The following is a 16470-nucleotide window of genomic DNA, read 5'->3' on the forward strand; positions in this document are numbered from 1 at the left end:
TTCCAGGGGTAGTTATTGAACTGCTTTTCTGATAATTAGAAGAAATTTTTTTGGTGACTTTTCAGTGCTGACTGAGCAGAAAATTGAGTTGAAATCTTACCCTTCCTGCCTCCCCCTGCAGTACACATTGTGGTGCTGCTGCAGGCCCAGGGATTGTGGAGAGGAATGGTTCTGTGAGCATGCACATGTAGTCAAACTGCTGTGCAGTGACGTCTGCTAGTCCTGAAGAAGTGTAGTTATGTTTTTGTGAAGACATTTAGTGTCAAGTACTGGACTTGATGCCATGCAAAACGGAGCCTTGAGTGATCTCTTTGTCTTGTGCCGGGCATTGATTCTTGCCTCCTTTGCCCTATGGCAGTAGTAAGTGATCCACTAAAGAGAGAAGATAGATATTCATGGTCCTTGGGGGAAAAGTGGGAATAAGTTTTATGGCTGAAGGTTCTGAAGGAATCAGTTGGTAGCTTGGGTCGTTGTTGACATTTCCTTTGTCTGAGTCCAATTATCTTTGCAGGGCTTATCATGGTTTTAGCAGGAGCATCTGAATTTGATCCTCAGTACAACAAAGATGCGACGAGCAGACCAGCAGACAACGTTCAGATACCACAGGTCAGTCACATCAAGAGATGATTTATAAATAAGTGACCCCTGCCAGGGAAGAGGGAGATGGTGCTTCTAGCTGACCAGCTGACAGAATTTGCAGTCTCAGGGCATTCATTTTGTTGAAATGCAACTGTGTCCCTTCAGAAATAGGAATTAGAAGCTAGACTTGATTTAAATTTTTTTAAAAGACAACATTAATTGGTGCTAATGCATATTTTAAAAGGAATCAGATTAGTATATATACATAAATCAGTTTACTAAAGCCCAGCCGAATCCTGTGTATCAAGCTGGGCTGGGCATTTGGGAAGGGCTAAACTAAACAGGAGATTAAGAGTGCCAGCCCTTACAAATTTTGAGTAATGCTATAAGGAGGTGACCACCATTTGATAAAATTCTTTTAAATCAGTAAGATGGATCTGATTGTGTTAATACTAGAATAAGAATTGTTATCTGATGTCTGAATCAGTAATGTTTTTAAATATTCTAAGGATTCCTCCATGATGTCTGTTCCCCTCTGGCTGCCTTTTATATTCATTTCCTCTCAGTGTTTCCAACAGAGTTGCCATAATACATACTGTGGCAAATAATTACTTTTGTCAGAGTTTTAGGAAGTCAGATTTGTCAGAAACTTAACACTTTGCATTTGAAAAGTTTAAAGCACAGTATACAAAATGCTCCAATGAAAATGTTTCGAGTTGGCAAAACGAGGGGGGGATAGTCACAGATTTTGCCTTTGTGTGCACACAATTGAATTTTCGTGTTGTAAACATGCTTTCATGACCTAAACAGAAATAAAATATACTAAAATACCTTTTTGCTTAATTGTCTCTTTTACAAATTCTTTATCATGTTATGGACTTTGAGAGTTGGAGATGGAATTGTGGTTAGGTGAGGTTTTTCAGCTGAGGGAGCAAAAGTCTGGGAAAGATCATCTTGATCATCAGTTCTTCTCCCATACTGTTGGCACTGGCATTCTGCAAGCCCTTTTACATTTAACCATTCTTTATTTAAAAGGCAGTCAAGCCTCCTGTAACCATGTCCTACTGAGAAGCTGTTCCAGAACTTGGTGTTCTACTGGTTAGAAATCTTGTTTGTGACTAATTTATAGCCTTGGTTTTTATCATCACTGTTCTGGAGCCTAAATGATTCTTGCTGTGTATATCCTTAATGTAGCTGTAGACAGAAGCAATAGCCCATTAGTTATCTTTTTATATTTATTTTACTAAATTAGAAAAGCTGCTGTTGTTTATTCCCCTCTTTTCCAAAAGGCTCTTCATTTCTCTCCTTCTGCTGCCTCTATGTGGTACTGTTCCCAGTCGAGAGATTTCTAAATTTTACATTACTTTTTATCTGATTAGAGTTGTCCACAGTATTCTGTGTCAAGTCTCAGCTGTGCCTTAGTTTTGGGCACTAACGTTCCTGTATTTCTGCAGGGCATAACATCCAGCGTCCTATTTTCCACAGCTGTTTCATATGGCAGTTTAATACCACTAGAGTGGGATCACAAAGTTTTCTGGATTTCCCTTGTCTTCTATATATCTGTTTTCCAGCTAATAAACTCCCATCTTCAGGCTGCAGTTCTTGTTAGCATGCAAATGCATGACCTTGCATTTTATACTATTGGATTTTCTTCCCTATCTAAAGGTCCCGTAATCAGTGTCATCTGTGTTCTTTTTTTCTGACTGTATTGCAGTACAATTCTCTGAAGCATCAATACAGAAGGGCATTGCTAATAATTTTTGTTAGTGTATCCTGCTTTTGGGGTCATGATCATTGTTCCCATTTTTATTTCACAGTTTTATCATAAACTGGGTATTGATAGTTTTTGTAGAGCTCTCATATCAAAGTTTTCTACACATCCTGTTATACCAGGATGTGTCCGGACGTGGAACTGTTGAAGCAAGTCCAGAGGAGGCCACAAAGTTCATAAGAGGATTGGAGCATTCTTCCTATGAAGACAGGCTGAGGAAGTTGGGGCTGTTCAGCCTGGAGAAGAGAAGGTTGTGTGGAGACCTCATACACCTTCCAGTATCTGAAGGGGCTGCAGGGAAGCTGGAGTGTTAGGAGCTGCAGTGGCAGGACAAGGGTCAATGGGTACAAATTGAAAGAGAGGAAATTTAGGTTAGATATTAGGAAGTTTTTTCCTGTGAGGGTGGTGAGACACTGGCACAGGTTGCCCAGGGTGGTTGGTAGTAGATGCCCCAACCCTGGCAGTGTTCACAGCCAGGTTGGATGAGCCTTGAGCAACCTGTTCTGATGGGAGGTGTCCCAGCCCATGGCAGGGGGTTGGGACTGGATGATCCGTAAGGTCCATTCCAGCCCCTAAAATTCTATCAATCTATGTGCCTATAAGGAACTTCTTGTTAGAGGATCTTTATTCTAGCATAGGGAAACACTGGTCAAATATTGGTGTAGCTTAGCTGTTGATACCCAAACTTTCCTTTTTGGCTGGAGATTTTGGAATCTCTGCCTCACCTCAGGTAACTTCTTGACCTGAAATGTGAAGCTTCTGGGCCATATGCTGCTTTATCTGAGCTACTGTTACTCAGACCTGTTTGAACTGTGGGTCTTAGTCTGGTCAGGATCAAGAAAGGTCATCCTGAATAAAGAAATCCACTCTTTTTTTCAACTTGGTGCAGACTGTAAGCAAGTTAAAATAGTTGATCTTCAACCTGCTGAGGATTTCAGGTTTATAACCCTCCTTTCTGTGATACCTGAGGCTATTTCTGGGGAAGTTTGCTGTGTCTTAGATGGGTGAAAGGTCCCAAGGTGATGCTGTTGCTTGTGTATATTGAGTTTAATGTAAATGCCTTAGAAATATGGTTGAATCTTGCAAACTTGGGCAATGAAATCAGATTTAAAGAATAATTACCTACCGGTACAAATTTACTTACTGCTATTCAAGACACGTTTCTTGCATACAAATCTTTCCTAACTCCTAGTTCTCACATTGAAATAAGGTATATAAAGACATTTTTTAAACTTTCTGGAACCATAAAAATGGCTAATGTTTCTCTCTACAGCAATCTGCAGGGAAAAGGTGCTTTTGTGAACGTTCCTTTTCTTCCCTTGTAAACTGTTGTTCCGTACATGTTTCTCTTCAGCAACAAAATGGCTGTTTGTGTTTGACTGTTTTGTTTTTAGCTAATCAGAGAAATTGGTGGCATAAATTTAAAGAAGAATGAGCCTCCTCTCACCTGCCCTTACAGTCTGAAAGCCAGAGTTCTGCTCTTGACTCACCTTGCCCGGATGAAGGTCCCTGAGGTCCTAGAAGAAGGTAATGGCTTCTCCCCTAACCAGATACTGCTGGAACCAGAGCAAGATATTGCATGCTACTGTACTTAGGATTCTTGTCCATTAAAGGGTTGAGTGGATCTCTCAATAGTCTCTGTGCAGGGCACTTAGTTTATCAACTTTAATGACTCTTTAGAACATTTCCTTAGCATTTGCTCATTCTCTTGACAGCCCTGTAATACTGATATCTTACTTTTTAATGCCGTTGGCTGCAAATGTGCTTAGATAAAAATATTTTTCCTCTTTGTAATAGAATAAAAAGTTAAGCATGTGAAGTGTATTTGCTTTTCAGAGCAAGGAAATCCAAGATAAGCACAATGCTGCTCTCTATAACATTTCCATGTGTGTTTATATTTGGAGTTTTGGAGTCCACTATATGAAGCAAAGATGAAAAGATTAGAACTTGAAATATCAGTTATCTGTGAGCTTGAGTTTGTTTTGCAGTTTTTCATAGTTGTAAGTATTTAAACTGAAATGTTGCGAAATGCAGTTCTTAAGTTTCAGCCATGCAAGTCATGGTTTTAGGCTGACCAGCAAACTTCAGATGTTATACATTTTGATACAAAATAAAAAAACCCAACCAACCACCAAAGCCGTGAAGATGTTTTGGATCAAATTTTTCAGTTTGTTTCAAAAGAACAATAGTCAGTTGTAAACAGACACTGAAAACGTCTCATCTTCCTTGCCAGCATAGTTACTGGTTATACTTACAACTTCACAGAACTGTATTCAAAAGTAGTTTTTTTTGCAGATTTTTTTTTCAAAACTGCTGTTTCACTTGAAACTACAAATCCCTGTTTTAGCCTGTGATTACCTCAAAAACTGATGCTATTTTAATATGACTGATAACTTGTCTGTGCCATCCTGTTGCCTTTTTTAGCTGGATCAAACAAGTATTTCTTCATTTGTTGTGGAACTGGTACTCAAAATTTATGTTTCCTCTTAGCACTTGTTTTTTCCTGGTTTGTTAAGCACTGTTAAAGGATGTGTCAGTGAGAATAAAGTGGTATTTTCAGTAATACAAGAATGAGTAGGAGTGGAGACTGTGCCATTAAATGTCCAGTTCATGTAAAATGTCTGATTGGGTTTTTTTTTCCTATAAGTAGTACAGCATAATTGCAGGCAGTTGTATCTTGCAGATCAGCAGTTTATCCTGAAAAAGAGTCCTGCACTACTTCAAGAAATGATTAATGTGATCTGCCAGCTCATAATAATGGCTCGAAGCCGGGAAGGTAAGAAAAGAAACTGCGTAATTAAAACCAAGTAAATATGTGTCTTCGTTTCATAAATTTCATTAAAGTCTTTGGGTCTTGTGGGAAACTTGACCTGTGATATTTAGAAATGCCTAAATGTGCTTTTGCTCTTTTTACTGTAATGAGAGAGTTCTCTATTTTGAGGATTGAAATGTTCCTGCTGCTGCCAAACTACGCTCTGAAATCCAGATTGTGTGTGTTCAGCTTGAAATTTTTGCAATTAAAGTTTCTCCTTAAATGCAATTGAAAGTCTTTTCTTAAAGATCTGGTCCATTTTGAGTAGCAAAGCTCTTTGTATTACTAAGACCTTGTGTTCATCCTTCTTTCCATTGCCACTTCTACAGTTTTTTCTCTCCTTATGAGTGACACTTGTTTTTTAGGTAATTTCTTGTATGTTATTTCTGTGTATGTTGCTCATATTTCTCCATTTCAGGACTCTGCTGTTTAGCCTGCTGTGTAGTTCTATTCTGAACTTGTGGCAGGTGCTTAGCTGTAATTGCCATAGAAATGACAATTTAATTGAAATGTAATATTTAAACTTTTTTTCTTTTCACTGTAAAAATACAATTACTTTGAAAAAGGTTGTAAAGAAGCAAAGACTTGGATATAATTCCTTTATTGAAACATAGGCAAGGCATATTTTTATGCCAAACTGGTGACCATTTTGTTTGCTATCAAAACATTACTTATTGCTTGTTCTTTGCTAGACCAAAACTCCTGTAACAAGCATTGCTAGCCTCTTAGCAGGGATGGTTTGGGGAAGGATATTTCTCTCTGCAATTGCAAGTGGTGCTAGGAATTGTGTTCCGTAACCAAACTGTGTGAGAGGGGATGTGAGCAGATAAGGATGTCGCATGCGGCTTACATGTTGTATTTTAGAAAGATTAGGTATATTTCTATTTCTCTTTTAAACTTTACTAGTCTGTCAGGCTTCTGGGGAGAAAACTTGAGCCCTGGGAGTAAGCAGTCACCAGAGTTTTCATTGTATAAGTAATCTTCACCTAACATTTGATTCTGTTTGTTAACAAGTGCCATATTAGGAGCTCATCTGTGGGTATATTAGTGGGTATTCTCCAGACTGGCACTGTAGCAAAGTTGCAAAGATGTACTATGAGACTTTATTAATCATTATTTCATAAGTAGCTGGTTTTGAAAGTACCTGGGGGTCTTCCATGGCTCATCTAGACCAAGTCCACATAGTATAGCTGATTATGAAACGTGCTTGAATACTGGTTTATAAGCCCTTGCATATACCAAATGTAAGTGTATCTTTATCCTTTTTATGTCCTTGTTTTAGTCTAGATACTATTGTATAAAAAGCTGCTTGAACCTCTGAGACACTGAAGTCCTTCAAAGCTCTGAAAGATGTCTTTTAAGTTGGCCTGTGTATGTATTAGTCAAGTAGCAAATACTTGTTTTCTCTTGTGTGAAATGAAAGCAAAAAAAAAATACAGCCAGAAGCTTTTTTTTTTTTAATGCGACAGAACTGGAAGGTTTTGAAGAATGAAAAACACACCTACAGCTCTTCTTGGAAAAGCTGAAATAAGATCCTGAACAGAGTACATGATATACTTTGCAACTTAAATGACCTCCAAGTGACTATTGTTTTCCTCTAGTTCTGGATGTACATGCAGATATCTTTTTATTCTGACAGTGAAATGGTTACTTTGTAGTGGCCAAAGTAAAAATATACTTTTCACTTCTAAGATACCTTCTTAATTTGATAGTGAAATGATTATTTATAGATGCAGTATTTTTAATAAATTCCTTTGAAGTTCCAGAAAATGTAGGTTTTAGCTCAAATTAAAATAAAAAGAATGAAACCATGTTTGAAGACAGTAGTGTAAACTATTTTTCCATTTGTGTGTGAAATGGAAATGATGGTTATTTATAAACCAAATCTGAACAACCTCTGCTCCTAACAATTTCTAGAGGTTATCATGATCCCTTCCAACATCAGTGAGTCTGTGAAAGTGGAAGAGAATTTATAGGTGTCATGATGTATGGTAGAAGTTACTTCCACAGATTTGGGAAAACAGTAGGAGCATATCACAGGTATAGGTGAGGATTTGTTTGGTATTTCTTTCATGGCTTTTCTCGAAATTATTTCTGAAGTTTGAAAGTTTTAGTATCCAGAAATTTGTACCAAATATTTCCTCTCACTTCCAATGCTCTCAGCACATGGCATTAAAGGGAAGGTGACACCCAACAGTTGTCCATAAAGCCAACAGTAATGAATTTGGAGACTTGAAGGTAGAGAGGTTCAGAATTCTGGTCTTTGATCTGGAGGGAAATTACTGCTTTTACTGCTTATAACATAGCAAATATAGCATATTGACCCTATTTTTGATAACTGTACATGTAGATAGAACTTTGCTGCTCTGCTCACTGTTTTTGGGAAACAACTGGAAATTGTAAAGGTGTCTTTATTTATTTTTTATTTTGGCGAAGATGTGACTAAAATTGAAGTTAGATATTGACATTTTTAAGAGACTGTTTTGTTTAAGTTTGTGTATTTGTCAACATAATTTTAAGTAGCTCAGAACTTAACTGCAGATGTTTTGGGGTTAGTTCTAATTTTCACTTAAATCATCCTTGACATGGTACATAAAATTATCATGTGCTATAACCAGCCACAGATTTTCTGCAGTGCTGATCTGTGAAGACACAAAGATGATGGCATATGCTAATACTATCTAAAGCAATATTTTTGGGACAATTCTTCCTTTGTGAAAGCTAAATTGACAGTGGGATGAGGAGTCTCATTTTGTGCTGCATTCCTGTCTGTTGAATATCCTGGATTGGTTTTGTTATTATTATAAGATTAAAAATGTCTGTAACCATTTATGCATACTTTATAATGAAGTCTTTAGAAGAAAAGCACTTGGGATGAATCTTCCTGGTCTTGGCACTTAGCTTTGCTTTGTGGCATCCATTGCTTGCATCTGTTGTGTTGTGGTGATTAACTGATAGTTGATAATCAGCAGGTTTAAATGGCTTCTTTGAGATCATCCTGAAGTATGATGTAGCTGCCTTGCCAAGTGAGATGTTTGCTGCCAAAACATGGACTGTGCTCTCGTAACTATGTGCAGAAAGGTTAGGCATCAGTTCAGCTGTGCAATTGAAGCATGTCGCTTAATTTGGGTTGGGAGCTGCAGTGCAGTGTAGAGGTTGTGGTTTGACCCAGGTGTGTACTATTCCTTCACAAGCAACCACAGGTTGCGCTTAAATTTCTGGTTAATTACTTTAATGTCATATGTGTTGTTCACACTGAAGGAGAGTGAGTTTAGATGAGTTCTAAGGAAGAAATTATTTTCTGTGAGGGTGGTGAGACACTGGCACAGGTTGCCCAGAGAAGCTGTAGATGCCCCATCCCTGGAACTGTTCGAGGTCACGTTGGATGGAGCTCTGAGCAAGCTGATCTAGTGTCCCTGTCCATGGCAGAGGGTTGGAATGAGATGATCCTTAAGGTCCCTTCCAACCCAAACCATTTTATGATTCTATTTTTTTTGGATGATTTTACAGCCTTGTATTAAAGGTCATCTTGTCTTGTGCACTTTGACAATCAGAAGCTGTCAAAATTCATACAGCAGTGGCATTAATTTTACGGCAGGGCCATTTAAGCAGTGTTAAAAGCTCTACTGTCCTCAGGTTCACTCTGAGGGAATATAAAGACCTGTGTTCTTTTCAGGAAACCAAATTAATATTTTCCAAATCTGTTGCAATATTTTTCTACTGTCATATGGATGATGAGTCAATCCTTTAGAAAGAATATTTTCTCCTCTGACAAGTGCTCTGTGGTCTCAAAGCTCTAGGTGAATTTCCTGCTAAAGCCAGTTTGTCAGAGGATATTTAGGATTCTTTTATTGCCTTGGTTTGCAGTGTGTTCTTTAACTTAAAAACATCCTGTGACTTTCCTTAGCAGCAGCTAAAAAAATTATAGGGTAGGTGGAAGATAGGTTAGATGGAAAGTAAAGGTGGTGTTATTTACTTGGGAGATTAGGCTTTCCATTACTACTGTTGTTTTTCCTTTGTAAGGTAGAAGTGACATCTTTCTCAGTTACCACTATGTCTAGCCAGGTAGTTCTGTTCATGTGTTATGTTTGTCTTTGCATTGCATGTAATCTTCACAGGATTTAGTCATGTACTAGGTTAAAAAAATAATCCTGCAGTGTAATTTGGCTGATAGCTGATTGTATTTATAGCTTGGTGTAATTAGCAAAGAAATGGGCAATTTGAAAGGGAAGGGTCAGGTGAAGCATAGGGAACAGAGTGATCTTTCATGTGCATTTAACATGCCCTTACAGCTGCTTATAAATTTGCAGCAAGGTAGTGAGTGGTGCAAAGGAGAAAACATACTGAAGGCACCAAATATGCTGGGGTTTTTGGTCAGATTTATTACCTTTCCATATGTCCTCTGTTAAATGTTTTAAAGCTAATTTAAACTTGCTTTTTATCAGAATAGATCACCATTGCATCTATAACATTTAGCAGTTGGAACTTTGATAGCATTTTGGTCAGGGGCAGGTTACAGTCTCTTCTCACCCAGGTGTCAATAAACTGTATCTGTAGCTCTAATTGCCTTGATAGTGTGGTAAGCTCAGTCACACAGCCCTGGCAGAGTGGGCATAGTCCTTCTGACCATGGGTCTAATCAATGTGTTGAAAGATCCCTCTGTGCCCCTCTTGTAGTGTCCCAAATATACCAACCAAACGTGTCCATACGTATTTGTGTACATATGTATTTGTGTTGTATGTACGCACAAGTATTTGTATTCATGTTTATATATTTATATGCAGAATATACCTGTAACAGTCAAGGAAATCGAAGGTTGATTGTTTCTCAGAAAGGTTTTTTTTAAGTATAGGAGAAAAACATACATTGGTTGGATATTAGAAAAAAGTTTTTTCCTGTGGGGGTTGTGAGACTTTGGAGCAGGTTGCCCAGGGATGTGGTGATTGCCACAACCCTGGCAGTGTTCAAAGCCAGGTTGGATGAAGCCTTGAGCAACCTGATCTGGTGGGGAGCTGCCCCTGTCCATGGCAGTGGTTTGGGAAGAGATGATCTGTAAGGTCCATTCCAAACCTTTAATTTTATGATTCTGTGATACATTGATTCTTACATAAAATGACAGGCATCATAAATCACAGGTGCCTTCTGTGATACCTGTTTAAAATGGTCTTCAGTCCTTTCATATCCTACATAAAAGTTCAGAAGAAGATTGAAGTAGCTTAAATTCCTCTTGGCTCTCTGAAGAGGATCTAACTTATTTTTCTGTTTCATGGTAAACTATATATAGAGTGACCCAAACATTGTCAGTTCTGGATCTGCAGCAGCTCCTGGGCTGTGGGGGAATTCTGAAATGAGTTTTCTAAACAGGGTTTATGAGAAGTTTTATTTATGAATGAGTTGGTTGTTGAGCAAAGTGAGGTAGCAGTGTATGTCTGCTTCACTTTTTCATCTCTGTGGATGTGTTGAAGAGTATTGAATTGCTATTTGTCTTTTTTTTTTTTTCCCTTTTGCTCTGTTCTGGCTAAGACTTTCTCCCTGTCTATTTTATGATTTTAATTATGTAGAGTATAGACCTTTTTGTACTTTAAAATACTAAAAGAATTATAGTCAATTTCCAAAAGAAAAGTCAAATAGGTGTTTACTCAGACACCTCTCCTGACCTTTGTAAATAAACCCAAAAGTCATGTGTTTGGTATTTTTGCAGCTCTTCTCACTGTGTTCTAACATAATAGAGTATGTTCTGCTTAGCCTCAGTTATACATAGTTTTTTTTTCTTGCATGTAATAGGCTTTGCCACCTTTATGTTCATCTCTCAAGATGAAAATCTTATAAATAATGTATTATGTTGTAAAAGATTCATGTTTAATGATAAACTATATTTAATGACATGCTTACAAAGTAGAACTAAACACATTGTACAGGCATACACATATATAAAATACACAAATTTGTTTTGATGATGCATTTTTTTAACTTAATGGGTGGTGTTTTTGTCTACAGTAATTGCACAGATACATTGTGCTGTTGTTCCCTGAGACAATATTAGATGGAAGTCTTTCCTTTAGTGTTCAGCTGTGACATCCTAAATAGAGGGAAGAAAATGACTGCAGTGAGAGGAAGAAAGGCTGCATGGTTAATTATGCTGAACGCTTTAAGATGTCTTTCTTTTGCTTAGTGGACTGAAAACAAGGTTTTCTGTGGTCTATAACACAAGTGTACATTGTAAAAGTGTAAGAAGAAAACAAAATTAAAAATTATGTCATTTGTTTCATTCTCCTCAAGAAAGGGAGTTCCGTGCTCCATCTTTGGGATCCTTGGAAAATTGCATGAAGCTTTCCCAGATGACAGTCCAGGGACTTCAGCAGTTCAAGTCTCCCCTTTTACAGCTGCCTCACATTGAAGAGGATAATCTTAGGCGAGTTTCCAATCACAAAAAGGTATCAAACTGCAGATGCTGCTTGCTAACTACTTAAAATGCTTTCTGCTACTTCTTACCTTCTTGCCTGTAAGGAAGCAAGGCCATGAATTACTTAAGAGAAAAAAAGTAGATTTATTTTTCAGGAATTCAGTACAATACTTCCTAGATGATCTGTCTACTTTTTGTTTCTCTAAAGTCCTTCTCAGTTAGGAGGTGGGAATTAAGATCAGAGATCTGGTAAGTGTAAGTAAGTGTAACAGATCAGTCACATTGACCTCACAAACAGAAGAGAGTTTCGATCTTATTACCATGTACTATCTCCTATTTAATATTTTTCCAGAATGTGTCTGGAACATGCTGTGGAGATTCTTTTGTTTTGGGGGTTGGGAGGGACTTGTTTGGCTTTACATAGTTCTTAATCTACTTTGATAGAAAGTACGTTCAGAAGCTTACACAGAGGTTCATAAAAGGAAAAAACAATCAGTTACTGTGGGAAGTAGTTCAGGTTTTGTGATCCTTTATGTATGAAAGAAAGTGTGTTATGAAGCTCTTGCTGTGTAGTTAGAGTTGGGTAAGTGTTGGTAGTTGTAGAATTTATGGACAAAAAGAATAGTCTTGTCTGAATACCTGCATGTGTTTATCCACTCTGTTTCACTGACTTTGTTTTTAAACCTGCTTGTTTGATTCTAGTACATCTTCTGGGAATGCCTGGTTAGAAACAAACACTTAACTTCTACTAGAAGCTGTTGACTTTTCTGATAGTTTTATTACAACAGTTAATAGTTTTATTACAACGGTTAATTTTGATCAGTCTTGAAAATACTCCTTTTGTCTGATGGAAGTTTTGTTTAACCTTACCTACAGCCTCAGGGGCTGTTTAAATGCTTCTGTGTTAGGGTGAAGACTAAGAATTCTTAGGTACTGCATTTTTTTAATCCCCTTTGAAGCTGCTTGTTCATCAGATATCCAAGTAGTCTAATCCTTTGGATGAAGTAAAAGAGCCATTCTCTTATAGGTGTCATTAAACCTTAGTTTTTTTAATCCAGCCCTAAACTACAGGGAACATAGAAAAAATACTAAAACGAAGTACAAAAATCAAGAATTTTTCTGTTATAATCCCACCCGTGCTTGTCATGAAACAGGGAGGAGAGCAATTTATTAGGCTTCTTTATACAGGATTCCCATGCACTGAGCTCTTCAAAAATACAGTGCCCTAGATGATCAGTGTACCTGGATGCATGAAATTGTTTTTGATAAAATACATAAATTTATAATGGTGAGGTAATCAGGTCTTCAAATCTCTGTTTGTTTTTTCCTTTTAGCTCTGTTCTGCAAATCTTAAAAGGAGTGAGTGGGCTTAGGTTTGTCTGCAGTTCAGTACAGAAAAAAAAAAGTGCCTGGTATTTGGTTGTTCCTGCTAATATAAATCTCACAGCGCTGAAGTTCTCTATCTAAATAAAACCCCCTCTTAGTCAGATTTCTTGGCTCAACTTTCTGAAAAACCTGGCTGTAATAATAGCTTTATAAGAAACACTTTCCATTTCTAAGGGGTGACGTACTAAGGAGCACACCAGTGTTCAAAGCAGTGCTATTCAGTAGGCTTGAATGCAATCTCTTTGGGTTATTATTTCTGTAAACACATGCTTGCTTGTTTCCTAAGGTGTGGGGTTTTTTTATAAGGACAAATAAAATGGTGTGTATGTATGGTTAATGTGGGGCACAAGTGATGGGTTATCAGGTATTTATTTGTGGACTATGTTCTCTGCTACCGTGTGACTTCCTCTTTTTTTTTTTTTATCCTTCAGTATAAAATCAAAAGTATTCAGGATTTGGTGAGTTTGAAAGGTTCAGATCGTCGCAATTTACTGCACTTCCTAGAAGATAAGAAATATGAAGAAGTTATGGCTGTCCTTGGCAGCTTTCCATATGTCACTATGGATATAAAACCACAGGGTGAGTGGGAGGTCCTTTTGTTCTGTGTATGTCACTCTTCTGACATTTTGATAGTCTGTTGGCAGTAAGCTTTTGGAGATGCTGAAACACAACTCACTGTTATTTATGTGGCCTGGAAATTACATCCTTGTTTGAGTGGCGAGTTCTCGTACGTGAGATTTATAGTTGCAGGAGATGAAGTACATTCAAACATTTCACGGATTCCCAAGCCAGCAGTAGTTTCTCCTACAGGAGCTTATCTGATATTTCGTCTGTTGATTTTAATATTTCATGAGCAGTGTGGAATTCTGGTTGAAATACCACTTTTATTAGCTATCTTAAAAAGTTGTGCTTACTCCAGAATTTATGCTCAGCTTACTCCAGCATGGAGAGTCCTTTGTGAGATTTTTGAGTTGGAGACACCAATGACTAAATATTCATGGGTTCCTTTGTGATAATCCTTGTCTAGTTTTTGTATCTGGCAGAATTTGCCCATGCTATGCTTAGCTACCTTTTGTGTGCACTGTTTCAATGAATTTATAATGCTCTCCCTCTCTGAAGGTTAGGTATGTTGTTGAGCAGTTCCTGTTAGGCAGCCTTTCAGTGGGAGGTGAATTGGTTCTGTGGTCTCCTTTCCTGTGTACAAAATCAGTGCTAGTAAATGTGTGATATTGGAAAGGTTGTTCTAATTGTTTCTGGTTTATATTGTTACTGTGATAGCAGTGAGCAAATTCAAAGTGTGATATGCTTTGTTTGGGCAGCCTCGTTCGTGATTTGGCTTATGCACAGCCTTCGTGGGAAGCAAATGTTAATGGAAATACCTGTTAAGGAGACACATATGCACTGATCTTGGTGTTTCTAGATGTTATTTATATGTAGTTTTAAAAACAAACAAAAAGACTTTATCTTGTTGTAGCACAGGATTGTATACAGTCCTGTTAATCTGCTTCAAATTCAGTCTGTGACTACCTTCCTGTGTTTAGGCAAACAATCCTTTTCTGCCTGTAGTTTTCACTGTCACACACCTGCACTCAGGTGTAGTGTGGAGGATTAAACAATGCACATGGCCCAGAAAGTCAGTCAAATCCTGGGCTGCATCAAAAGGAGTGTGGCCAGCAGGTCAAAAGAGGTGATTCTTGCCCTCTGCTCTCATGAGACCCCACCTAGAATACTGTGTGCAGTTCTGGTTACCTCAACATAAGAAGGGCATGGAAATGCTGGAGCAAGTCCAGAGGAGGCCACAAAGTTCATAAGAGGACTGGAGCATCTCCCTTATGAAGACAGGCTGAGGAAGTAAGGGCTGTTCAGCCTGGAGAAGAGAAGATTGTGGAGACCTCATAGCAACTTTCAATATCTAAAGGGCCTACAAGGGAGCCAAAGAGGGACTCTTTGTTAGGAACTGCAATGACAAGACAAGGGGTAGTGGATTTAAATTGAAGGAGGGAAAGTTTAGGTTAGATATTAGAAAAAGGTTTTTCCCTGTGAGGGTGGTGAGGCATTGGCACAGGTTGCCCAGGAACTTGGTGACTGCCCCAACCCTGGTGGTGTTCAAGGCCAGGCTGGATGAGCCTTGAGCAACTTGATCTAGTGAGGAGGTGTCCCTGCCCATGGCAGGGGGTTGGGACTGGATGATCATTTGGGAATGGATGGTCCATTCCAACCCTTAAATTCTATGATTCTGTATGCTTTTCTGTTTGCTTCAGTATTGCTGTTATATAAAATATATATATGCAAGACTGGTGAATAGTAAAACTGCTTTCTCAGGGAGGGGCCCAGAGGGAATAAATAAAATGTCTACACTGGGATATAATTCTATTCCTCTCCAACCTGAGACATTCTCCAGTTTATAGGTTGGAGATATAAACTCCTCAGTGGCTTTCCTGTGGGGTTTATGTTTGATGTTTTAGTTAAACTAATCATTGCTGTTCTTTTATTTTCCTTTGCCTTCTCCTTAAAAAAAAGAATTAAATGTATGATTGTTAATGTGGCATTGAAATTGAGTTGTTAATCATATGAAAGTCAGGAAAATAAAAATTATGATTCCCAGAGCAAATATAACAGGGTCCCTTTGGTCATGTGTGGTATTTCATGTTTCTGAAGTTTTATGCTTTAATATATAATGCACAGTATTACAGGGTTATGGTTCCCACAGCAGCTATAACTTTGAATTTTCTAACTTTCATGCAATTAAAATTTCAAACTCAATGCTGCAGTGTTATAGGTTGCTGAATTACCAGCCCTCATCCTGATAGTATGTTTGAGGTTCTAAGAGACTCATTAAATAACATTTTGAAATTATTTTTTGTTAAAAATTCTGAAATATGTGTGCTTATATTTAGAAGTAGCAGAAACAATGTTTAATGGGAGGAAAAAAAAGACTTGGAAGAAGTTTAATAGATGTGTTGCTTTTCTTTTTACATAGTTCTGGACGATGAAGACAGCAACAACATTACAGTAGGTTCTCTTGTCACTGTTCTGGTCACGCTGACAAGACAGACCATGGCAGTAAGTACTAAGAATACTTGTTCTTTCCTACTCATTGCAGGTTTAGACTAGTAAACAGGCATTTCTGCTTTTCAAGCTAGCATAGTGGTTTGTAAATATAGCTGTAAAGTTAAGATTTGAAGTTGAGAACTTGTGCTCTTAATCCCTCCTTATGCTTTTGTTTCTGAACGAGAAAGTTTTCCTGGCATAAAACCAGAGTTCAGTCTGACCCGTCACAGTTGTCTAGGGAACGGTAAAAGAATATGGCAAGTGATACTGTCCTGAGGTTTGTAAATAACAGGAAGAGAAGCATTCAGAAACCTGGTTCTTGAACTAAAACAAAGTATTCACTCAAGTCCTTAGGACAGTGTTTGATTTCACTTTGTGGGCTCATGGCGTTACGAATCTCTTGGGTGTTTTAGACACTTTTATGGAAGAAACTTAGTCCAGCAGAATGCAGAATATACATAATTTAAT

The 16470-nt window shown here is 37.9% G+C and overlaps 1 protein-coding gene across 1 annotated transcript in view; it reads left to right on the forward strand.

The window, feature by feature from the left end:
• Positions 1–16470, forward strand: part of SEC63 (SEC63 homolog (S. cerevisiae)) — a gene marked incomplete at its 5' end in the record, with an annotated part of 44703 nt that overhangs the window by 16436 nt on the left and 11797 nt on the right. Inside the window, 6 exons of the mRNA XM_009083483.1 lie at positions 512–606; positions 3745–3877; positions 5034–5126; positions 11442–11596; positions 13383–13530; positions 15932–16014. Coding sequence (XP_009081731.1) covers positions 512–606; positions 3745–3877; positions 5034–5126; positions 11442–11596; positions 13383–13530; positions 15932–16014 — 707 coding nt within the window. The remainder of the gene's footprint in view (positions 1–511; positions 607–3744; positions 3878–5033; positions 5127–11441; positions 11597–13382; positions 13531–15931; positions 16015–16470) is intronic.

This window comes from Acanthisitta chloris, unplaced genomic scaffold (assembly GCF_000695815.1).
Source record: "Acanthisitta chloris isolate BGI_N310 unplaced genomic scaffold, ASM69581v1 scaffold5731, whole genome shotgun sequence".
NCBI lineage: Eukaryota > Metazoa > Chordata > Aves > Passeriformes > Acanthisittidae > Acanthisitta > Acanthisitta chloris.